The following is a 25,641-nucleotide window of genomic DNA, read 5'->3' on the forward strand; positions in this document are numbered from 1 at the left end:
CTTCTTCTTTTTTTTAAATCTTACAAATGTTCATTCTATATCTTAAAGGTGTTTTTAATCATGAGCCCTGTAAGGAAGCCAGTTATTCTGCCTCATGCAATTTAAATGCACCACTTTATATGGGAACAGAAATTTGCTCCTGCCATGTGACAGCTGCAGCATTCTTTGAACTGGATACATTTCTTAGATTGAAAAAGCACATAAAAGTGACATTCATTGTAAATGGATACAAGCCATAAAGTTCAGATCAATATCCAATTTTCCCTCTGAGTTTGGGGGTGTTTGAAGATGCTCGTCTACTCCAGCTTATAGTGTTTCCTTCCCATCCCTGGATTCCCCTTGTATTGAGCTATGAGCTCTCTATCTAGCAAAGAAGCTCTGATACTTGTCACAGGGTCGGGGAGCCTAGAATTTCAGGGGGGAAATTCACATTCCTTAGTTAATGGTGGCACATTCACTCCCACCAGGTATGTCTTGCAACCCCTTCCCACCCCCTCCGTGGTCCCCTTCCCTTCAGTGTCTCCCCTCCCCCCCAGTGAGGCCCCACCCCATCACCTCCCCTCAGTGAGGCCCCTCCCCCTCTCCCATCCAGTGTCCCCTCCCCCCAGTGAGGCCCCTCCCCCCAGTGAGGCCCCTCCCCCCAGTAAGGCCCCTTGCCCCCCCATCCAGTGTAGCTCCTCCCTCCATTGACGCCCCATCCCCTCCCGTGTGGTCCCCCCTCACCCAATGTGACCCCCTTCCCCCATCCAGCGCGGCCCCATCCCCCACACCCAGCACGGCTCCTCCCCCCCAGCGAGCCCCCAAACGCCTCCTATCCCGTGCGCCTCCCGCGCCCACCCCCTCACGGCTCCCTGCGGCGACCGAGCGCTGCAATTGGGGCGCTCTATGCACCACGTGACACAGGTCGTCCCAGCCCCGCCCCCGGGGAGTCCCCTGCGTGGCGTCAGCGCGCCGTGTCCGTTAGGGGCGGTGCCCGCTGCTGAACCACAACACTCCCCCGGCACGTGACCCGGGAGGGAGCGCCCCACGTGACGCGGCATGGAGGCGGTGGCGGAGACGGCGAGCGGCCCCCTCCTCCTCCTGCTCGGGAGTCGCTAGCGGCGCATCCCGGGCTCCGAGCCGGCCGGGCTGCGGAGGCCATGGACTGAGCGCACCATGGGCGCCAAGGAGTCGCGCATCGGCTTCCTCAGCTACGACGAGGCCCTGCGGAGGGGTGCGTGAGGGGGCAGGTGGGGGGATCCGGGCTGGGAGGGGTCTTGGAGGCAGGGCAGGCTAGGGGTGGAGAGGCGGCGTTGGGGGGGTGAGGGAGGAGAGGACGGATGTAGACGATACCCTGGGGGGCTGTCACAGGAAGGGAGGGGTGGGGGTGTAAACACCCTGGGGGGCTGTCACGGGAGGGGAGGGGTGGGGGTGTAAACACCCTGGGGGGCTGTCACGGGAGGGGAGGGGGTGTAAACACCCTGGGGGGCTGTCACGGGAGGGGAGGGGTGGGAGTGTAAACACCCTGGGGGGCTGTCACGGGAGGGGAGGGGAGGGGGTGTAAACACCCTGGGGGGCTGTCACGGGAGGGGAGGGGAGGGGGTGTAAACACCCTGGGGGGCTGTCACGGGAGGGGATGGGGGTGTAAACACCCTGGGGGGCTGTCACGGGAGGGGAGGGGTGGGGGTGTAAACACCCTGGGGGGCTGTCACGGGAGGGGAGGGGTGGGGGTGTAAACACCCTGGGGGGCTGTCACGGGAGGGGAGGGGGTGTAAACACCCTGGGGGGCTGTCACGGGAGGGGAGGGGGTGTAAACACCCTGGGGGGCTGTCACGGGAGGGGAGGGGTGGGAGTGTAAACACCCTGGGGGGCTGTCACGGGAGGGGAGGGGAGGGGGTGTAAACACCCTGGGGGGCTGTCACGGGAGGGGAGGGGGTGTAAACACCCTGGGGGGCTGTCACGGGAGGGGATGGGGGTGTAAACACCCTGGGGGGCTGTCACGGGAGGGGAGGGGTGGGGGTGTAAACACCCTGGGGGGCTGTCACGGGAGGGGAGGGGAGGGGGTGTAAACACCCTGGGGGGCTGTCACGGGAGGGGAGGGGGTGTAAACACCCTGGGGGGCTGTCACGGGAGGGGAGGGGGTGTAAACACCCTGGGGGGCTGTCACGGGAGGGGATGGGGGTGTAAACACCCTGGGGGGCTGTCACGGGAGGGGAGGGGAGGGGGTGTAAACACCCTGGGAGGCTGAAACGGGGAGGTTCATCACGGGGGTGGGGTGGGGTGGGGGGGAGGGAGGGACAGATGTAAATATCTTTCTGGAGCTGTCAGTGTGGGTCAGGGGTAAGTGGCCCAAAGTGCCTTGGCATTCCTGACACCAGCATTATAGACCTCAGATACAGCGGCTCTTGTACCATGGCTGCTGCTTATTCTTCCTTTTTACAAGAGCTGAGCGGCAGCTGTTGTAAGACCCTCCTGGTGCAGCCTGTGTCCTGCATCTTTCTGCACTTACTTGTCAGTTTTAGCAGAAACATACAGTGGCCTTTGCCTCCCCTTTACTCTTCTGTGCAGGTTTTGCTGGTTTGGATCATGCACAGATTAGCTGTGTTTTGAGGTGCAAAGGGTCTAGACGGCTGCTGATGCTGCAAGGCCACTGTTCTCTTACGGCAGTCAGCACCTCCTTTGCTTGTCACGTCTCAGTTCCCCCATCTACAGTATAAAATGTCATTAGGAAATTCTGCATTCTGATGTGATAGGAGCTGGCTTGCTTTTCCTTTCATGGCACTGCCTGTCACTTCATAGTTTTCACATATATATTAGCCCCATGCATATATTAGCCCCATTACTTGCTGCTGTCCAGAATGGGGAGTGTAGTTTTCACATACCTCTCTCCTCCCTCCCACATTTACTTGCTGTTGTCCAAGGTGGGAGTGCACACACACTTATTTAGATTGGTGGGTAGAAGTGGCTTCTATGCTTTTGATGTACATTGTTTTCATAATCTTTTTTTGGATCCCTTCTGGAGAGTATTAAGACAAATAGAGAAGTGAAAGCATACTTGTTAAATGATGAATACAGCTAGCAGGGTTCTAAAACAGTGAACTAACTACACTCTGTCATCTGCCTTTCTCGAGATTTTATTTCCAAGGACAAAGAGGGAGAATAATATTCAGTGCTAAATGCATTGCATTTATGGTCATTTTTATGTTACTTGTTATTGAGGAACTGTAGGCATCTCTTGGTGATGTAATATAAATAGGACATAGAGGGTTCTAGGCAGTGCACCTGTTTGATATACACAAGACTGATGAAATTCACAGGCTTAGTCTAGTGTCAGAAACATATGGCTGCTTAGTTCTTTCCTTGCCATAACTCAGAGTAATATATAGTGATTGATCCTGGAGTGTCTGAAAGATTGTGGGTTGATTGAAGGGATACCTTAGATGTATATGAAATATACATATTTTTATTGTGAAAAGCATTTTTAAAGCTTTGAGGATTGCATTTACTTAGGGAAGCTATCCCAGATGGGTAAAGAGACATAAAACTGAGCAATATACCCTAAATGCTATGAAATAGGAAAAAGGAGTGAATGTATCAGAACTGGCTTTCAGTTTAGATTTAAATTTTCAGGATTTTGAAATCTGTTTAACTTCTGGTAAGAATATATTAAGTCCTTTTATAACTTCTGGTATTTAAATGGGGTGTGTGTGTGTGTGTGTGGGGGGGGGGAATGACAAATGTAACCTGCTTATATTCTGGAACAGACTGAATATTTAATACAACAGGAAGTGTTTGATTTTAGCTGATTGGTGGAAGTCAAATTCACTTGGTCAAGTTGTGTGTGGAAACTTTACATATTTATAAAACACGTAATAATCATAATTTGAATTCTTAACCTTTGAAGATTTTCCACTTTTGAACAAATAGGCTGTGAGATTATTTTAAGATTTCTCTTATGTTGCTAAAATCTTGGGAGTTCCCGGGGGACCCCTGAGAACTGGACAAAGTATGAAAATGTAAAAACCCATATCTGTGCTTGTCCCATATACTAAACACACACAAATAAAATAATTTCATTTTTCCTACTGTATGCTGTATGTAGTACTAAAGCAGTCTGGGCAGTAAGGACTCTGCAGGAGAGAAATGGGTAGATGACATCCATTGTTATCCAATTGATTTTAATTCCTTCATAAATGTGTTTCTTTATAACTGCTAAGTGCATGCTGATTAACTTGTGGAAAATAGCAGGATGCGCTTAACTTAAATTTATTAATATGTTGGGAAGTCGTGACAATAGAAGGCAAAACTGTTATTGTAAATATTGATTTTTTTAAAATAAGAGAGAGTCAGAGCATGCTAAGTCCATGACTATTTACAGTTTCTATGCACTTTGAATATTCAGTCAGGTAACTTCACTCTCTCAGTAGAAATTTCAGTGACTAGTCATGGATCTGCATAATGTTATTTAGGGAGGAAGGTCCAGTTTGTCTTGAATGTACTTGGGGAGGCATAGACAACTTTAAAACAAATAAATGTCTTGTATGTTTTTCTTAAGATGCGATCTGCAATGGCATCACAGTGTGGTCTATGAGCGCACTGTTTGGAGAGATGAGCAGCTGTTGATAGGTTGTTTGTTTCATTGTTTTGCATTGTTTGTGGACAAAGAATCTGTAGTCACAAAAAAAAAAAAAAATGGCATAGCCTTCCAAACACTTATGTACAATTACAAATAGCTGCTGATATAGTTAGAGACAAGTCCTGAGAAATTTGGACTATGTAAAAGCTCCGAAAAATGATCTTAATTAAAGTGTTTTTAGAAATAAGTAAGTAAAAGTTATCTATCCAGCTTGGGTATTTTCCAAGATGCTGCTATCTTGGTGCCAAACCAAGGGTATGGTGTAGGATTTTTATTCTCATCGTCTGATACGGGATCTACCAGAATGTTCTGTTTTTCTTTCTCTTTTTTTTTTTTTTTTTTTTTTTTTTTTTACTATTGGAGAGCAAAGCAAAATGTCCCTTCCCCACCTATATGTAGAGTGAAATGCTGTTGTCTTCACAGGAATCCTGATCCAGGAATAAAGGGAATCAAGGGTAGTAAGGTTAATGAGATGATTGTGGTATTAAAAATGTAAAATTAACCTACAGTTTATGTACATTTCTAGAGCTGGAATATGAATTCATTGATTTTAGGTTACCACATGTCACAGTAAGACATCTAGGCTGCATATAAACTGATATCTTTCTTCATATCTCCCACCATTCCAGCTTTACTGGTAGCAGCACTGATGGAATGGCTAGCGAAGATAAGGAATGGGTGTTTAATGCCCAGCTCCTTTAGTTGGTAGGAGTAGAGGGGAATCCTCTCTGTGGTTGTAATCAGTGATGCATCTTATCTGCTCTGGGGGATTCACTGTTGGAATCTTATGGTGTGCTGTGATGCGTACATGGGAAGCCAAGTTCCTTGTAACTGTTCTGAAACTAAGAACCATCTAAAGTACTTTGCCATTGAGCAAGCCTTGCATGGTCCAAGTACTGGTGGACAACACAACAGCATTGGTTTATAACAGGCAAAGAGGTTCGCTAACTACTCTGTGGGACTGAAGCCTGGCCTATTGGGTGCATCACGTGGTTTCCATTTGGCCGGCAAAGGAAATGTGCCCACAATCTAAGTTGCAGATTGTAGGACCAGCAGAAATATTCTCTACAACAGACTGCAGTGGACCTATTGAAGAAATGACATGTTACATCAGTAGATGTCTCTGCACCAGCCGCAAGGCAGAGTGCCTTTGAGTGCTCAAGACAAATTACAACAGGTACCAGTTAGACTAGAGAAAAGGGCTTCAGACCTTCCCGCTAATTTCACTAGCCACCAGTCAGACAAAACAGGTTCTGGTCATACTAGTTGTCTTTCTGAGGATCTAGACAATAGCATACACTTTCTCCTGGGGTTCTAACAGAAGGCTTTCTATTTTCAAGTGGTCACCCAGACCTCTTTATTTTGTTCTGTATCCTAATCTGTAATTATTACTCATTGCTGCTTGCATCATAGGGATTTGACTGAATCTAATCTGCTTTGATAAATGTTGTATTGAGACATGTTAAACATCGAATAGGGTGACATTCACTGAGGGTCCTAGGGCTTTCTATGGTTAAGGCCGTGTGTGTGTGTGTGTGTGTGTGTGTGTGTGAGATAATGCATGGTTTCATAATGTTTCCTGTTTATAAATCTATAGAGCTATAAACCTGGAGTTCATAAACTCACATGGTACTACTCAACATTTGACAACTTAGTTTCTAGAGCTGATGCTTCTTTTGGGAGGGCCTTTTTTAAAAAAGCAGCAGTACAACACCCAAATAAGTGGCTTGAGGAGTCCTAATTAAGCTGCCACAAGTAGAAATGTACAAAAACTATTCTCAGAAAAGAGAGGTATCTAGCCTGTAACTGTAGTTTGAGTGTATTGCCTTTGTGTATACACAATAACCACCTACCTCTTCCTCCTCCTTGGAGTTCTACTTCTCTACAACTCTAGGTTTTAGAGGAATGAATTGGATAGTAGGAACCAAATGTGCATTTGTGTAGTCTTTGCGCCAAATGCTTGGTGCTCTGAGGTGAATGGATGCTTAAACTACGGTAAGCGTTGAGTAACTTCTTTGCGTTAAGGGAGCATTTACCTTAGGACTCTTGGCGCAGTTGCCTAGCACCTACACAATTCTTCCAGTGTTACATACTACCAGTAGTGCTAGACAAATTATGTGGAAGGCTTTAGCATAGACAAGATCTAAGAAGGCAGGTGCTTCATAAATGAGAAATTATTCTGTCTTTAAAAAAAAGAGTAAATGCAAAAGCATTTGCTTGTAATTGATTTGGTGAATGCAAGAAGAGTCCTCACTATTCAGAAGCATAAAATCAGTCTGTAAGTAATAGCAACTTCATAATGTTAGATTTTTATGTTGTCAGCATGTTGTTACTTGAGATTAAAATGGAAGAGGGTAAGCTGTCTGCCAGAGGAACACATGGTTAAAGAAAGGCGTCATCAGTGATGTGCTGAACGTTAAAAATATAAACCGAAGAAATTGTATGTTGAGTGGCTGATCGTGTTAAATATTAGTGTAATCTAAAAGTACACTGTCAGATAACAGGAAAAGATTTTGATTTTTTTTTAACACCTTAGATTATAACAACTGAACACTGAAAACATAATTTATTTTTCACAGTGTAGGCCATTTACTTGTTATAGGTTACAGTTTTTATGCCTTTTTAACTCACTTATAGCTTTCACCATGAAAATAGGTTTCTGGTTCTTCTGCACTAGCACAACAATTGAAATCTTTAATAATATTTGTATTCATCTTGGGTTCTTTACAAGCTTGTCTTGACCAAGTTGATCTTTTGGGGCCTGAATCTAGCTGACAGTGGTCTAGAGGAATAATTTAGAAATTTGAATTTAGAAGCTCTTGAGAATAGTATGCATCATCAGTAATAAAAGGCTGTTAGTTTAAAATAGAGAAGGGCAACTTGAGTCCTGCTGTACTTGACCCATTGGTTTTGTAAATCCTGTGGTAGGTAACTGTTCTTGTTACCTAACTACCTTCTTCTTTAAACAAAGTATCTTTTTAAAATTAATAAGTGGAGTAAGGAATCCAAGATATGAAGATAGAAAAAGGAAAGGGTCTAAGCGTCAGATTTTGGAACTCCTGGACTCTTTGTGGTCACAGGTTAGACTTTCTGAAGGGTTGGCTGATACTATTAACCTGCTGAGGTTGACTATGCAGTTTGTGTGTAGATCTTTCTGATGAGACCTTAGAAATGAAGTTCTGTCTGATCTATGAAAAAATAGTTTTCCCTAATGTCTTTGAGCAACAATTCCCTTCCTCGCTGTTGTTCAATGTGCTGTTTCATTTGTCCACTTGGATACTACCTCAGAGGTGGCTTCATTTGAGTATTTGGTGATACTATTCCTGGATATACTTGGCAAAAACACTAATATCTTTTTTTTGGGGAAAAAGACACTTGTTGTCTTAAACAGGCAACTACTTTAATACATCCTTACCTGATAGTTTAATTGTAGTGTGCATACTTCCTTCTGGAACTATTTTTGCCTTTTTAGCTTAAAAACACTGAGTGGTTCAGTGCCCAGTGGTGTGCATTCTGCAGCACAAAACAATCTGTTAGTTGAGCTAAATCATAAGCTTTGCTCAGGTGAGCTCTGAACTAAGCTGCCTCAGAGACTGAATTATGTTTGAGTTGCACAAAGAATCAGTCTTCTAGATGTAGAATAGATTGAGAAATTGGGAGGAAAGCCACGGAGCCCGCTTACCTGGATTTGTAATAAAAGCTGTATACGTTTCCAGAGCTGCCTAGTAGAACCTTATCTTTTCTTTTCTCTGTAATAAAAAGAGAGGTTTCCTAGCTTAGGTTCAAGAGTAGAAAAGAAACCTTTGGAGTTTGAGTTCTAAATGACATTCTTAAATGCAAGCCTATATCTCTCTTTTTAAATAAGTTAATTGTTAATTTACTATACTGTTACTATAGTTCTTGAAGTACTTACTTTTTCTTAAAGTAAACGTCATCTAAATGACTTTGAATATCCATGAAAGAAAAGGTGGGTGAGTTAATCTTTCATTGGACCATCTTTTGTTGGTGAGAAAGACAAGCTTTCGAGCTTACACAGATCTCTTCAGGTTTGGGTCTGAATAGCCATGTGATGGTTCCAGTACTGAAGAACTACAAAAAACATCCTTTACATTTAATTTTCATATGAAAAGGTAACTTACATAATGAAACAATGAAGCCATCTAGTAAAGTGAGAGAAACCCATTAATGTAGGGTTCTGCCTCAGATTTTGAAAGGGTCTAATTCGCAAAACTCTTAATACTGTGTTATTTCTAGCAGTTAGTGGTAGTCTAAAAATATTCTACTCAAATAGTGGTAAAATGCGCATTACCTTTTTGTGTTTCATTCAGCAACATCCTGCTTTGTTAGTTGGACACTTTTTTTCTTAAGCTTTAGTCTTTTTTTAGTTTAGTTGCATAACACACAGTATTTAAACAACCCTGTTCTTTTTATCTTATGAATCTTAACATCTCCATGAGACAGAGAGGTTAGTTACGAGCCCCTCTTTACCCTTCCTATGCGCATTTTCCCTTATCTGTAAAGGCTTGTCTACCTGAAAAAGTAGCATCATCTTGCACATCTATTTAAAAGCTGATTTAAGTTAAACAAATGAAGTTTCTGCATGGAGAAAAGGCTTAAGTGGTTTGCCCAAAGCCACAGAGTTTGAATTAAAAACTTAGCTGTTCCTGTGCTCAGACCATTAGATAACATCCTTCATAGTGTCTGGAAAAAATGTCCGTTCCCTACTGAGGGTGAAGACTATGCTAAAAACCAAGGTGCTGAAAATGTGGCGTGATTTCAAAGTCTTATATAAGCGATCAACATTTGTAGGATGTCTTTGGGGTTTAAAAAAAAAAAAAGCCTTGTAATGGCTACCAAGGCTTTTGTATGGAAGTTTTCTCTGGAACTGGAAGGTTTTTGCATACCTTGTAATAGGAAAAGAAGAAATACTGCCTCAAATATCCCAGACATGTTACAGGCAAGGCAGGTGTCCACTCTGTGCATGGACAAATAAGGACACGAGTGAAGATTTACTGTAGAAATTGTAGACCGCTATCTTCACAACACGTTCATGAGTAGGACAACTTTACCTGTTTTATAAATTTATCTCCAGGGATTTAAGCCCCTCACCTCACAAATCTCACTCTCTGCCTTGCTTATCCTTTTGGGGCACACAGTAAGCCTCTGCACTGATGCAGAATGTGTGCAGAAGTGACTCATGCCAAGTGGTTGATGCAGGGGCAAAGAAGACAAACCTCTGTCTTGCAATAGTATTTGTAGGCTGTGCTGACTAGTGGGCTTCCCAGTGAAAAAGGCTGAATTGTGAATAAGTGGTGGTTGAAAAGAAGACCAATGGGATAGTCACTTGCCCAACTGAAAGGCCTAACTGAGGTTTCCCCTGTCCTCAGATCTTGCCAACTATCTTAATCCTAATCTGGGTGCAGGATTTTCTAGGATTATTAGCAACAATTTCTCTTTAACCTCAAAACATGATTCAATTTTCCATCTGATCAATAATCTCCTGTCAGTTTTACTTTATGTATTATGGTGAAAAGTAGTTGGTAATTTACCTTGATGATTAAGATACGAAGTCACACATCTGAGAAGAATTTGCTTCTAGCTATGAACTTGCTAGAAAAGAAGTAACAAAATAATACTTTGCAAGGTTCACCATGACATTTAGTTTGAAAATAATTTTTCACAGCTGGAAAACCATAGCTTCCCTCTTATGCCCAAATACTGTTTCACCCACCCTTTAGGTAATGTCAGGCGTCTGGTTTAAAAATGATGGAACATTTGGATGAAAGAAAAACCTTAGTTGACCTCCAAAGTGAATCCTTATGCTGTGCAAAATCCAAGCTTTTTTTTTATTATTGATTTAAGTCTAGCTGACTTTGAGGTCATTATTGCTATTAAGCTGTGGAAAACAGAAAAAAGTGGGGAAAAACCAGTAAAAAGGAGAACTTTATTCTTGAAGTTCAAGTAGTGATAATGCTGTAATTTTGTATGGTGCTTTACAGAGATTGAAAAGACAGCCCACAACCTGAAGATGTACCATCTAAATCATACCTTCATTTTCTAAGTTAGTAACAGATGAAGGGAAGGGTAGGGAAAGGAGCGATGAGGATTCAAACCAATAAAAATCTGTTCAGTACCGGAGAGAATTGCACTCTGGATAAAAATGTATTCTTGAGCTATTAACTGAATACAGACTCAGAGCTTGAGTTGTTCCTCACACTTAGGCCTGGTCCACACTAACCCCCCACTTCGGACTAAGGTACGCAAATTCAGCTACGTTAATAACGTAGCTGAATTCGAAGTACCTTAGTCCGAACTTACCACGGGTCCAGACGCGGCAGGGAGGCTCCCCCGTCGATGCCGCGTACTCCTCTTGCCGAGCTGGAGTACCGGCGTCGACGGCGAGCACTTCCAGGATCGATTTATCGCGTCTAGACCAGACGCGATATATCGATCCCAGAACATAGATTGCCTGCCGCCGGACCCGGAGGTAAGTGTAGACGTTCCCCAAGAGTTTCACTATAACCTTATTGTGGGTGTTCTAGTAGTTAGTTGGTGGCCTTTGAAATATTTTTTATGCATTTTAGATGAACATCCAGTGTTTCCTGTTTTTCTTTTTCTGGATTATTTATCTACTAAGGTACATTGGCATCTGAATTGTACATGAGTTTCACTAGCAGGCATGACTGGATAGTTGAACTGGTAGATCTCTAAGCTCCGGTGGTGTTTAGACTTAGTTCAGATTAAAGGTTACTCTGACAATGTACCATGAACCTTCGGGCAATACCTAATTAGGTATTACAAAAGACCTACCTCTTTGGTGCTATAGAAATAATTTAACAGCCACTGAAAGGCTTGATATAGTTGAATCTATGGAAATTGCCAGGAATGAGCATGCTAATTTTGGAAATACCAAGGATCGTGAAGCACTGAAACACTGGCTAAGCTAACTTGGAAAAATAAACAAATGTTATATTGGACTGATGAGTGAATTTGAGCTGTGGCGATGGAATGAAAATGTGGGGATAGATAATCATGTAAAACTTCGATTTCACAAATCAAGTTGATTCTATAAATAAGATTTTGTTATGGCAGTATCAGCATGAGCATGCATCTGTGTTTTAAAATGTATCAGCACTTTCTCTGATAATTCCTACTTCTAGTAGTTTGTATGTCAGGGATGCATTTGAATAAAAACTTATTCCAGACTGAAAATTGACTAGGTGTTATCAGGAGAGCCTTTATCAAATGTTAAGAAAAAAAATGTGGTATGATTACTTAATTTCCGAGAGTGACTTTTTTTAAAACTAAAATTTGTGGATTTGGGTGCATTTTTTCAGTTTGTATAAATGAAATAGGATTGTTTTAGGGAGAAAAAATAATTGTCAAGCTGTTGGTGCATTATATGAGTCACTATACCCCACTTGATGAAGTTTGTTTCTAATAAAAGGAGTACTTGTGGCACCTTAGAGATTAACAAATTTATTTGAGCATAAGCTTTCGTGGGCTAAAACCCACTTCATTGAATGCATGCAGTGGAAAATACGGTAGGAAGACACACACACACACACACACCATGAAACAACAGGTGTTACCATACACACTATAACGAGAGTGATCAGTTAAGGTGAGCTATTACCAGCAGGAGAGAGAAAAAACTAAAAAAAGAAAGTACTCCTGTTCTTTTTGCGGATACAGACTAACACGGCTGCTACTCTGAAACCTTTGTTTCTAATGTGTTTTATGGTAATTTGTATGAAGAATGGTAGATGATGGGGGGAGGGGAAATTGCATAACAGGGGCTAATTGCTTTTGGTATTTCATAGTAACTTCCTGCAGACCATCACAAGGGATCTTGATCTTTTTTTTATTTCTTCTTCTAGAGAGAATGGTAATTAATGGCTTGGCTACTTAATAACCCCTATCCTATATGTTGTTCTGGGTGAAGTGTTATTTCCCTGATTTTCTCATGTTTCCGGGTTGGTCATGTTAAGGCACTTAAACTGTTGATAAAATTATTTATCATCGTACTGTTAAAAAGACAGTGATGGTAAAAATGGAAACCATGCCATTCAGAGGTAGGGGACACCTCTAAAGCTCCCCAAATCACTATTTTTCTGTTTTAGTGTAATTTGTGTCAGCTTTACTGTAAAATCTTCCTCGCCTTTCCTGATACAGATGCTTAGTGACTCGAGTCACTTTTGTTATATTAATATCAGACACTTGGAAGAAAACAGATGTTCTTTCTAACTTGGTATTAAGGATTCAAGGCAAGAAATTCTTTGCCTCATTCACGACATTAATAGATGACGTTTTCTGGAAAGATTTGAGGTTTTTCCTCTAGATATAGAAATTTATATTTGATAATAAAAAGGCACGTTTTGAGGTTAATCTTGGATGATATTCACATTTTGCTGTATTCCACAATGATTGTTTAAAATGTTACGGCTTTCAAATGTGAACTCTCACAACAGGAAGTGCAGCAGCAGAAATAGATTTTAGGAATAGTTATTTGTTTGCTATCAGTTTTTATCCTGTCCAATTCAACTCTTGCTTTTTTTTATCGGAGGCCATTTGCAGAATTCACTACCTGACCTCTCAATTAGTTTTACAATACTTGTAATTTAATTTCCTCATCCTCACCCTGAAGCTGTCTAATAGAGTTACAAACCTTGCAGATTTGGTTCTGGGTATCATAACTTTTAATGTAACAAGCTTGAGTTATGAAATCTATCTTCAGTGTAAAATGGATTTTCTTTCAGCATTTCCATTTGAGATTGAGATTGTCTTCAGTTTATATAGAGGGGTGTATGTGAAGCAAGGCTGAGGGCAGAAGGGAATCCTACATTTTCCATCAGTGGTAGGCGTGTTATAAAATGTTTGTGCACTGTCTACACTAGCACATCCATCTTACAAGGAAATACATGCATTTCTCCTCACTTATAAAATACAAAAAAATTAGTTAGCTCTAAATTGGACTCTATGCCTTCATTCTTCTCGTTGTTTTTTTAATCCCTCTAATGTTTCTAATCACCATAGTATCTAGGCAAATATTAAGTGTGTAGGTGTATATTTTAAGTTGCATTTCGCTGACAGTTGTCCCTCTGGTCTCTCATTTGCATATGTTATTGATCAAAGGTGAACTAGCAGTCACCGCTTTTTCTTTCCTTATAGCTTTCTTTGCTGTTGCTTTAATATGCATTAATTTCAGTAACAGATGAATAGAACATTAAGACATGTCCACTGAGGCTGGAAATACTTGATAAGGGCCCTTGCTAGATGTCTGGAATGTTGTTCGGCAGTAAAGCAGTTAACAGTTCCGTGATAGTAATTAGGCTTTAAAGTAACACTTAAGTAAAAGGAATAAAAGACGATTCACACTTTCTGGGTGCTACTGTTGTGATCTGGCTGCAGGCTCCCCAAACCAACAGTGCATCTACTTATTCTCAGAATGTGCATCACAGCCATAGCGTGAGAGAGTCTGATTTTAAAACAAAATTGTGAATTCCAAGAAATACAGCAAAATACATGGGAAGATCTGACTCATCAACTACAATAGAAGTCAAGAACTGTTTGAAATATGGTTTGAATATTTTAGCCAAACAAGGATTGTACATAGTCGGTTTGGCCCTCATCTACATTGGCCAATGTATGTTAGAACTTTTCCCAGGTAGGAACCTAGGCTGAAGTTTATTTTCTTTCTGATGGCCATTCTTCAAGCATGATTTGGCCCTGTCCATAATAGCCAGACTATTCCGGTTAGATCCCTATTTGGCTGTAGCAAAATAAGCTCAGTTCTTAACCTTTGCCGTAAGGCTACTGTAGACCGTTCCTAAAATAAATATCTTCAGAAGATGTAGATTAATTTTAACTCTGAAGTTTATTCTACACGAGACAGGAGGGAAGTGGTCAGAGTTGAAATTTTTAAGGCATGATACCATTTTTCAGTGTAGCTGGTTAAGAATCCTTCTGAATACAGGTAGGTTTTCCCCGACTCTAAAATGGAACCTATACTTAACGTGTGGGACAGCTTGTGTTGTAACTGGGTCCCCCCAATATGGTTACATTTAACGTATAGGCAGGACATTAAACTTACAGTGGGATAATGTCCAGAGTATTTCTAGTCTCTGAATTTCCTAGTAGTGAATTCTTTATCTGTGACCAGTATTTAATTCTGAGCTTAGCTTTTACTGGTTTGGATGTGGTTCTTATTTACATGTATATTCTCTTCGGGGTAATCCACATACTTCCTGGGTAAACACTGTTTAATGTAAAATTAATTTTAATAAATGCTAGCCATCTGACTATATTTCCTGGAGGTAATAAAATATAAGCCATTTTCAGCTGCTCTTCTGAATCATGGCTGAACCTACTGTGTTGTTCGTTTCTGATAATACCTAATCGCAATAGATACACACTGCAAGCACTGTAGACAAAGTGGCAGATCAGAAGAGCAGGGATTTGTATTTAATCTAAATTGGATGAAACATCCTCACGATAGAAAGAGTAGAAAGAAGTTTTCAAAGTTTTCTTCCAGAGGATGTTAAAAGAATTACATAGAGTATGAAACGTATGCCATAGAGGCAAAAGGCAGTGTGGCTGGAAGGAAAAAGTATGGGAGAGCAGGATATAGAAACTGATGATAGGAAAAAATGAAAAGATGTGGTGGTTCATCTTGGATAAGCATCCTAAAATGTGGCTGTTGTCTTCATTCTTGTCTCGCATCTTGATTTGGAGTTCCTTTTCTTACAGTCCCGACCTTGTTGTGTGGAGGTTCTCTCTGTTTTCTGGTGGCACCAGTAGTTCGTGGAGGAGCTTTCTGTTCAGCTTACCAATAACAATGTCTGGAGGAGATGGTTCCTTGTCATAAGACAGGAAGCCAAAAAGTCTTTGGTCAAGAGAATTGGGAGTATATCTCATAACCTATAAGGGCTAGACATGGCTAAGGCAAGGCACTGGAAAGCAGTTAGCACTTTTCAGTCTTAGAAGATCCCAAGAGCTCACACTTTAAAATTGCAGCATTACGTATGGGAAAAGCAATTACAGATCTTTAGAGGTTTCTAAAATTTTAGTTTTTCCCGCTCCCTTTGAGGCTTGTAAAGTTGGTCTCCTAGGGGGTATAAACTTAGGCTTTAATTCCTAAGGATATAAAATAGGGCCAATATATATATATTTTTTAAATTCTCAGACTGAGAGGATTATATGCACTATTGAGGCTATGATGTACTCATTCTAGTCCATACTAGTATTATGATGGAGACTTCTGCAGAGCACATAGTGATCAGCTTTGCTTGAAGCAGTGTAACCCAAATGGCAGTGTGATTGCTTGTACCCTGTTGGGGGTCCTTTTACAGGTGAACAAACAGCCTAATAATACTTAACATTCCTTTTGAGGATCCTAGCTGTGAGGAGTAAAGTGTGTTGAAGATTAAATGCCACATAAAGTACTCATGTTATAGAAAATCAGGAAATCCTATTGTAATAAACAAATCTTCTTCTCCTATCTCCACATGTGATACTAAACCCTTGATGTGCACTATGGTTGGGGTTAATGGAACCAAGAAAACGCTTTCACTGACAACTGGGGTGTGTCACTATTGTCAAGAAAAAGATTTATTAAAAGAAAATACTGTACCGATGTATACTAATAACAGTATCAAAACTATACTATTCTTTCCTAAATTCCTTTTAACTACTGTTTGTGGTAACTATGTGATAACAATATCTGAGTTAGTTCAAATTGAGATGCACCATGCAATTTGAATGATGTCATTGTTGGTAGACTGGTCATGAGAATTCTTAAATGTGGATGTAGCTCAGTTTTTTCACAATATATTACAGAGTTTATAATCCATTGATCCAGTTGTTTCAATTGCCTTTTGCAGATTGGGAATATTCCCCAAAATATTTTACAATAACTTGTATATTTTGCCTCTTTGAAACCTCTCAGAAATTGGTTTGGTTCCTGACAACTTCATAGCAGCCGTGGAGTCACAATGCAGAGTAATGAAAAAAGTAATAAAATTTCCATGTATAAGTAGGACAAAAATTCCAGGGGGAAATACTGAGCAAGTGATTACAGGGAAGATTATTCTTTAGTTAGAGATTAATTATATGTTCTATAAATTTGATATTGAACCTGTAAAACTATCACTTAAAAAAAAATCAGAACGTTAAGAGAACTAGTAAAACCAGAGCTCAAACTGAGGGACGTCTTGGAGCAGGAGAATTTTACTTTCTTTGTTAAAGGTGAGCATTTAACTCGGCATAATAGGGACAGAGAAGCCCCTGGCGTTAAAATCCAGTATTTGCATGTTTTTATCAAACCACCAATGGCATGCAATGCATAGTCACATACTGTTGGTACTTGGTAGTCTTTATTTTTGGTACTTGGGGGTAAATTTTTCCAAGGCAATGCACAGGCAATTAGTGCTCTTTACCCAGTAATGTCGATGGGAACTGAACAGATATGTCCTTGTATGGTGTCTTGTGAATTTGTGTGTGACCATAATTTAGGAAAACGTACAGCCATGTTAAAAGTACTGTAAGGTGCTTTAAACCTATATTCTAGGAGTGTTCCTCCCCCGAACATATACTAAATTCTCATCTCCTCTGTTTTTTCCAATTTGTTTCAGTAATGTACGTATGTTAGACTCTACTTTGAGTTTAGTGTTTTTAAATGATCTAATGTAAAAACAAGGATTGACTTCCTTTCATGTAGCCAGATAAAGTTGTGTTTGGAGTATCATCAGAGATCTTTGGTATGTAAAGATCTATCAGGCCTTTTGTGCTATTACTTCTGCCAATATTAATGAAGTATAGTTCTATATTAATGAACGCTGGCTCTAGCCCCACCTATGATCTGTAACTGATTATATGATGTAATGTGATTACAGCATTAAACTTTTTTTTTCTGAGGATTTTTTTGAGGGGTTGTGGGAGAAACAGCATATTTTTGGTTGGCTTGTTTGCGTTGTTTTTGTTTACTAATAGGATTAGAATTAATATTTTTAGTCACTTCTATGGTGCTCACCACCATAGGATCTGTGCATAGACATGGTATGCACTGGTGTTTCTTTGTACTACAGTAAAAGAACCCATTAATCTTGACTATCCATTGGTCTAACCTCTACACAAAATTTCTCTGAACCTGATCTTTCTCTGCTGTGATGCTTGTTGTCCAAGCATGACTTTTTTGCATTTTTAATAGCAGCACTTGGTCTTACTTAAATCTGATGCTCTTTGTCCATTGGAGATGCCTTATTTCTGCAAAATCTAACCTTCTTTGCAAGGGTGTTGGAGAGCAGCCAAATGCTGAAAAATGGGAAGTACAAGCTGCTGTATTGATATTTCTCACTTAGGTGTAAAATGATTATTGGCATCAACCAGAGAACCGTGGTATATGAAAATTTTTGTTTGACCTCAGCATTCTCAGCAGACATCACTTCTCCTGACATTGCTTCATAGATTGTTTTTGTTTTTCTTGTTTGTTAGTATACGGATAATATTTTTATAGCAAATTAAGGTCTCTGTATGTCTGCTGCTATAGTTCAGTTTTTGGCAAAAACTGCTGAAATAGTACCGCTTGGGATATCTGCCAGGCTTTGATTGACTAGAGTTTGAATATTTGTGTGGGTTTGAAATGTTATGTATAATTTAGTGTCTCTCTCAGTGGATCAGCAACACATTCCTCTCTGCTTCCAGAGTCTATAAGCAGGATGATAGAAGGTGTAAGGTAGATTTCTAAGAGAAGAGCTAGAATCATCCAACTTATCTAGGAAACCAGTTGTCTTCTACCAACACCCTCCTTTTCCCAAGCCAAATAGTATATAGAAGCCAATTAACATTTATTTTTTCAAATCATTGAAAGACTCTGGGATAAAATTACTAAGCATGTTATTGTTTCCCATTGAAGAGGAAAATGGAGCCTCTGTTCATTGATATTTTCCAATAATCAATATACAAATACCATACTTTGCCACAAATGCTCGAATTAAGTGACTTGGTGCCATCACACATAGTCTGGAACATATTAAATTCAGGATACCAAATTACTAGGATCAGTTTTTGGGAGAAAATTGAGAGTTTAATTTTTCACTGATGTTACTGCATTTAGGTTTCTTTAGTTGTTTGACATTCATGGTTAGCAGTAAGAAAGGTGGACCTTGATCCTTTAAAAAGGACTCTGCTGTGCATCTGATGTGCAAAATGTTGGGATTAATTTCAATTGTCATGACCTTTAAATTGATTTAGGGCTGGTCCAGGCTACAAAATTACATCTGCTTACTTCATTGCTCAGGGCCGTGCAGAATGTTAGGCCCTGTGCGATGTAGTTAAACTGAGCTAAGGGCTGGTGTAAACACCACTCGGTTACTGGAAGAATTCTTCCATTGACCTGTTTACTGCCTCTCAGAGAGGTGGATTTACTGCACTATTGGAAGAACCCCTTCCATTGCTGTAGTAAGTGTCACACTACAGCGGTGCCGCTGTAGCACTTCTAGTATAGACATGCCTTTAGATTTAAGTACTGTCCTATAGCGTTTCACTCAACTAGCAGTGTTGTGCTAGTGTGTGAGAACCTAGTAGTCAGCTGTATCAAGTCTCTTTCCTTTGAGGCACAGTGAAATGTAAAAAGCAAACAGCAGAAGTGGTAAAATTAAGATTTTAAAAATATTTGTTACAATCGATTTACACTCAATAATTGTCTTAAAAAAATCTAGTAGGGAATATTTTTTTTTTTTTTAAATACAGAGTAAATTTGCTGTCATAGGCATGTGCAACCCACTTAGGTGGGCTTGCATGGATGTACCTGAGCCAAAGTGGGTCCATGCTTTTTAATATGACATTCATTAGAACTTCCACTAGTTAAAAAAAAAGGTGCATCCTGAACTGCAGTCGGTTCATCTTAAAGTGTTTCAAAGTAAGGCAAGAAACGGGGAGGGGTAAAAATACAGGGTCCTGGAAGAAAAAAGAGAAGAGTTTCTAAAATGTTAAGACAACTTTGTATACTTTTTCAAAACCTGCTTAGCTCTGTTTGGTAGTAAGAATGGCTGACTTCTGATTTAGTGAGACTTTTATTTTGATTTCTAAAGAAAATACTGTTCGCATCTAGAGATAATTTAAGTAGTTTTGATACTGCACAGTGTGCAATTGAAGATTGTGGTATCTGTTGCTTGAAGATGAAATCCTGTAAGTTGTTGTTTGTTTTCCATATGGTATTTATGCTCCAATCCTGCAAGTGTTTGCACATGGTTAACTTGAAGCGTCGGACTAGTCCGATTGACTTTAAGTACAAGAGTAGTTGCATTAAAATTACACACAGGTTCATGTTCACAGGAATGGGGCCTTAGGCTGTGAACTCCTCAGGGCAGGGATCTTGTCTTTATACATGTCTGTTAAATAAGCTTAAGTAGGATGAGAAGAAAAACAATAAAATTTAAATTTCATTCTGCAACTTAAATTTTTTCCCTGTGACATTAGATATTATATCTAGCATCTTGTTACCTGACATTAGGCTCTTGACTAGAAGTAGCTTAATTTTATTCTTAAATTTTGGAGGTGTTTAGTACCTGTAACTCCCATTGCTAGAAGCGGGATTTGTGGATGACCATGCCCTCTAAAAATCACGCTACATCTAGCAGCCTCCAGTTGAATTCTTGACCTACACCTACCAGTGATTGATGGCCTTTCCCTTTTAAAAAAGCAAACAAAACCTAGACTCCATAGTAAGAAATCTGGGGGATCACTTAGGATTTTCTCATTTATTTTACAATATAATTATTCTTGGAAATATTTAAAAATTATAGAGCTAGGTATTTACAAATTTAAAAACTTTTAGAATCATAAGTCTGTACAAGTTGCTTCAGATTTAAATTATGCTGTTGAACTAAATATACTCTCCAACGTTTGGATTGACTGAAGCTATGTTATAACTACTGTATTTTACAGTACAATTTTTAGCTGAGATTGTGCAGTTTCACTTAATTTTAATTTAACTCCAAAGGACTGGAGATAAGGCGTTCCCTGCAGAGAGCTGGAAAAGGGATGCAGTGCTAATCTTTCGTTAAACAGTCTTCTAAATTATAGCAAACCTGCCAGCAAGAAAACAGTTTTAGGATGGCTTTCCTTAGTAGAGTTGTGTGTGACTTAGTCTTTTATAGTAAGAACATTTTATTTCAGTGTAATTTAGGAGTAATCTTTCTTTTTTATAAGATATTACTTTGGATTCAGTTATGTGTGAGAGAGCTATAATTTTACATCAGGTACAATATCAGAATATAAATAATCCTGTACTTACTTAAATTACAACTTTAAAGAACTGGATTCGTAGCTCCAAATTAGCACTACTAGGAGTTCCATTGCAAAACACTGAAATTTCATCCCACTTCATTGGACAAGTGATAATATATTGCTATGTTGGCTAACATGAGTTTTGTCTTAGAAGGTGTATGACGCTAGATTTTTTTTTTGTGCTGTATGGTTTTTCTACTGTCAGATTATGAACACATTAACAATATTATTGAAAAAATATTATCTGTAAACAGCAGGCTGTGTGTATGTGTGTGTAAAATAGCTCATAGACTTGTTATCTACTGAGAGAAAATATTTTTGGTATTTTTTGAAAGCTAATTTGCTGTACTTAAGAATGTACGTTTCAGAAAGCAAACAGTTCAACTCAAGTTCATTATATAAACATTCATGAATCTTAGTCAGTATTAATCTGAAGCAGGTCACTCACTGCCTTTGTGTTTCTACCCTGAGGAGATGTGTGAGCTAGTTACTATGGTCTAGTAATATTGCATTACTTGACAGATGCCTGTATTATTGTATACATTTCTTTTATGGCTGTAAGTTTCATGAACTCCCCAGTAAAATGGATCTCTCTGAACAAGTGACGACTCTCTGTAGCAGACAGTAAAGATACTGTCCCATTTATCATACGCTCATCACATTAATTTCTCTACAAATATGGGTACAATCCCGCTTAGTTAAAACCAAACTCATTTCTGCTTTTCATTCCACTTCCCTTTCTCATAACAAATAACTGGCACATCTCAGTACTATGGGGAAACTCTACATGGAGGCCTGAGACTTAAATAACAAGGGATTGTGTGTGTCAAAATTCATTAAAGGTGAAGACAAGTTTGTAATAACCTAAAATTAGAATAAATTATAATAACTTAAACAGGTTTTGAATCAATATTGAGGTCTATATCCTACCCCCTCTAAGGGTCTGACTTTAAGTCTGGGTTGCCATCATGTGTAGGTTGTACAGGCTATTGAGATGAATTGTTCTGCTCTCAGTTTCTGGCTTCCATCTGGCAGACAATGCAGTGCTGTCGAATAACACAGCATTACATAATGAATGTGTCCCTGCAAAAATATAGTTCTAGTTACCACTGATGCCAACCTTGGAAAAGGCCATAACTTTTTCGAATGGAGCACTCTTAGAGTAAAACGCCTGAGGCGGTGAAGCTAAGGAAGGAGAGAAGCCTGAGGTATAGAATGTCCTCACTTTATGTAAGGATAACATGAACCCCTAGCTGACCAGTATACCAGCACCTCACATAAGGGCTTGCAGTCAGCTATTCCTTAGGAACAGGTTTTTAAATTTAAATCACAAGGTCATGGAATCTCAGACTGAGATCTGTACAGAGAACTTTCGTATTGTATTAGTCATTTAAATTTTCAGTGCCTGGAATTGTGATACAACGTTATCTACTTGTTAAAGCAGCCGCCTTGTGAAGCTGCAGTTCAAATTCACATAATAAGGAGTAATTGGAAGTTTCACATTTAAATAAATCTGCTACGACTTACTCCAGTTTTGAGAAGTGCAAAAATATTAGTCTGAATATGCACAACAAAAGTATCCAAGGGTCAAAAGCTCTCTAATTTGTTCGTAAAATTTATATTAAATTGTTGTTTTGTCTAAGTCATGTTGCAGTTATTTATCACCACCGCATTTACATTTAATTCTACTATGTAGGAAAACCAGACACGTGTTAAAGTGAGTATAAGGCAAGACGTAACTAATTTGTGTGCTATCAGGGATGATCATTTTATCACATGCTAAAATAGGTAATAGTTTAGTGAGAAGGAAAAATGCTTATTGAGAGGTAGAGGCAGCAGAATTGTCTTAGTAAACAAGATCAGAATCTAGGGCAGGTGTTAGGGTTGCATTTGTTTGAAGTGGGTATTAAGCATATAGCTTTTTAAAGCATGGTTTATTAGTGAAACTGGTTTCACTTTATTGCTTTTGTACATAGCTTTTGTGCCTCATAGGACATCAGGTTTTGGAACTGGATGGTTCAGGCTTAATGGTATCTAGAGCCTTTCATCTTTAGGTCACTGATTGAAATCTGGCCCAAATAAATAGTGAATTAAAGGTTTATCAACATTTGTTGATTGTTCAATGACTTCATGAAATGTATGTTGAAAGGAATAAAAAGTGTAAACGTATTTGAAATTAAGTACACTAAAAATTAAATAGACTCTGTAGACACTTACCCTACAGGACATAAAAAATAGAAGTTAGATGAAACTCTGGGGGCAGCAACCTTAAGTACCTCTCTTCAGTGATTAAAATATTGACACATGCACCCAGGGTTTAGGCATAACTGGTTGAGAAAAGGAGATGGTAGCATCATCCATCACTTTGTGTTTACTTGTTTGTGCTGGTTTAATTCAAACGTCTAACCATGGTTTGGCGTAAGCTATTTTTTCCATGTTTAATTATAGAAACACCGTGTATTCCTGGAGTGAAAAAGGCACTTAAAATGCAGCAATACACAATGTTCCTGGAAGACCAAAATAAAATAGGTTTCAAGATGTATTGGGTACAGCAGAAATTATAATGATTTCAGGAGCTTAAATAACCAGTTGTGAAGAAATTAATTTTAACCGCTTGGGCTGAACTAGTATAGGCTTTCTAATGTTGTCAGAGCTCTTTCCTCCTAAAGTACTAGTACCTTAAGCAGCCAGAGAAGGTGGATGGGCTTGGAGTTTCTTTCCATTTCGGCGGTGGAAGGAGATGGGGGGCGGGGGGAGAGGTAGTGTAAGTAATACCCTTTTGTTCTTTAAAAAGCGAGACCGTGGTTTGGCCTGTCATTTTATGTGGGGCTCCAGGAAGCCACTAGTGGTGGCTTTACCTGTAAAATACATCAGCATTATTTTGCCTTCCCTAGTATAAAAAAGTGTTAAGGGGACCTTGGGAGTCTTCTCCCTGGAAACATTTTTTTAAACTAAACAGGTATGTATATATTTTAGACTGTAAGCAGGTGGAAAGATCTTGGTCCTTTCCTCTTAAAGATTCAGTAAAGGCAGAAACAGTTATAAAATACTTCATATATAGACAGCTTTCTGTTGAGACACCAAAATAAATGTTTTGGGAAGAAGGAAGTTGTCCAATTATTTTCTTGGGTTTCTTGTATTAAATGATGTCCAGTATCGGGGTAGCCGTGTTAGTCTGTATCTACAAAAACAACAAGGAGTCTGGTGGCACCTTAAAGACTAACAGATTTATTTGGGCATAAGCTTTCGTGAGTAAAAACCTCACTTCTTCGGATGCAACCGAAGAAGTGAGGTTTTTACTCACGAAAGCTTATGCCCAAATAAATCTGTTAGTCTTTAAGGTGCCACCAGACTCCTTGTTGTTTTTGTATTAAATGAGAAGCTATATCAGTGGGTTCATAATTGTTGTGTGTGTGGCAGAGCAGTAGTACAAAACGCAGTATCTCATTTAGCATTCATACGACTTTTGAAGATGACAAGATCATGACTCTGGGTAACTTGAACCTTCCTGGTATTAAGCCCTTTCGACATGCGCTGAGATGTAGACAGATGATGGATGTAGTAAATGATTGCTTTCTGAACCGCATCAACAGTCTCCTGAGGAATATTACACATCTAGCACTGGCGGTAGCCAGTAAGTTGGGCAGAATAACCAAATTAAACACTTGATATATTAGCGTTGAGTGAGCACAATATATTTTATGTAGTAATGAAAGCAAAACCAGTTATTAGTGAAGAAAAATTCATTACTTCAGTTAGGCCAACTTGACAGAATAAGTAGATCAGATATAAATATCGGAGGGCACCGATACTTAAATGTGATTGAGTAGATTAGAACAAGAAGGGTGTATGCCCAAGACAGTATTTGTAAAGTAATAAAAATAAACATATAGTCCCAACATGATGATTCCTAGGTGCGTGGAGCTGAATTTTTCCTAATGTCTAATGAACATCTTTGGAACTGACAGAGCAAAAGGGATTGGAAAGTGCATCTTTAAGCAAGAGCCTAAGAGAAGAACTTGGATAGTCAGCTCTTCAGGGCAGTGGCTGTTTCTTTTGTGCTAGGCACTGTACAATGGGACCCTGCTCTCTAAGAACTATTGTAATACAAATAATATAATAAAAATCACCCTCCTCCTTACCAGGGGTTAAACACTAGTAGAAGAAAGCAAGGGGAAGCCATAGAGAAAATGTGAAGGGAGCAGATTAAGTGCACTGTTCTCAGACTTCTCAGGCCTGCCTCCAAAATATTAAGACTTTGGTATGCAACCGTGCATGATGTTAAGTAGAATAGAGGAGGAATAGGCATGTTACAAGGAGAACCGTTCTTAACTGTTGTCCAGATGCCCTTAAAGTAGAGGAGACCTTTTCCAAATCTGTTAAATTTGTCTGGTTTTTTCCCTCTCTTCCCAATAATAGAGAAATACACTGGTGCATGGGGTCAATAAGTCAAGGGGAAAATCTGATTGTTTTTCAGTTTTCCGTTGCAGTTGGGTATGGGCAGTGGCGGTGTATCTGCCAAGCAGCAAAGATGCTGAGGGGAAAAAAAAATCCGAACTTCCCATTAAAAATAAAAATTAAAAAAAAAAAAAGCCTGGTAGTGTTTTATGGACCCTTGCGACAAGGAGTTTCTATTTCCAGATGACCCAGCTACTTGATAGAGTGACTAGAGACTTCCACAAGCTCTCTCCCAGTGGCATAGAACGGCTACATGAGATCTTACAGCAGAGCAGCTGGAG

General features: G+C 39.7%; 1 protein-coding gene across 4 annotated transcripts in view; it reads left to right on the forward strand.

The window, feature by feature from the left end:
• The first annotated feature begins 1,038 nt into the window (after window positions 1-1,038).
• USP32 (ubiquitin specific peptidase 32) overlaps window positions 1,039-25,641 on the forward strand; it is a 147,528-nt gene continuing 122,925 nt past the window's right edge. For all 4 annotated transcript variants that reach the window (XM_054008217.1, XM_054008219.1, XM_054008220.1 and 1 more), the window contains exon 1: window positions 1,039-1,213. In XM_054008217.1, coding sequence (XP_053864192.1) covers window positions 1,156-1,213 — 58 coding nt within the window. In that variant the 5' untranslated portion in view covers window positions 1,039-1,155. The remainder of the gene's footprint in view (window positions 1,214-25,641) is intronic.

The sequence above is a fragment of the Malaclemys terrapin genome, chromosome 18 (assembly GCF_027887155.1).
Source record: "Malaclemys terrapin pileata isolate rMalTer1 chromosome 18, rMalTer1.hap1, whole genome shotgun sequence".
Classification (NCBI taxonomy): Eukaryota; Metazoa; Chordata; order Testudines; family Emydidae; genus Malaclemys; species Malaclemys terrapin.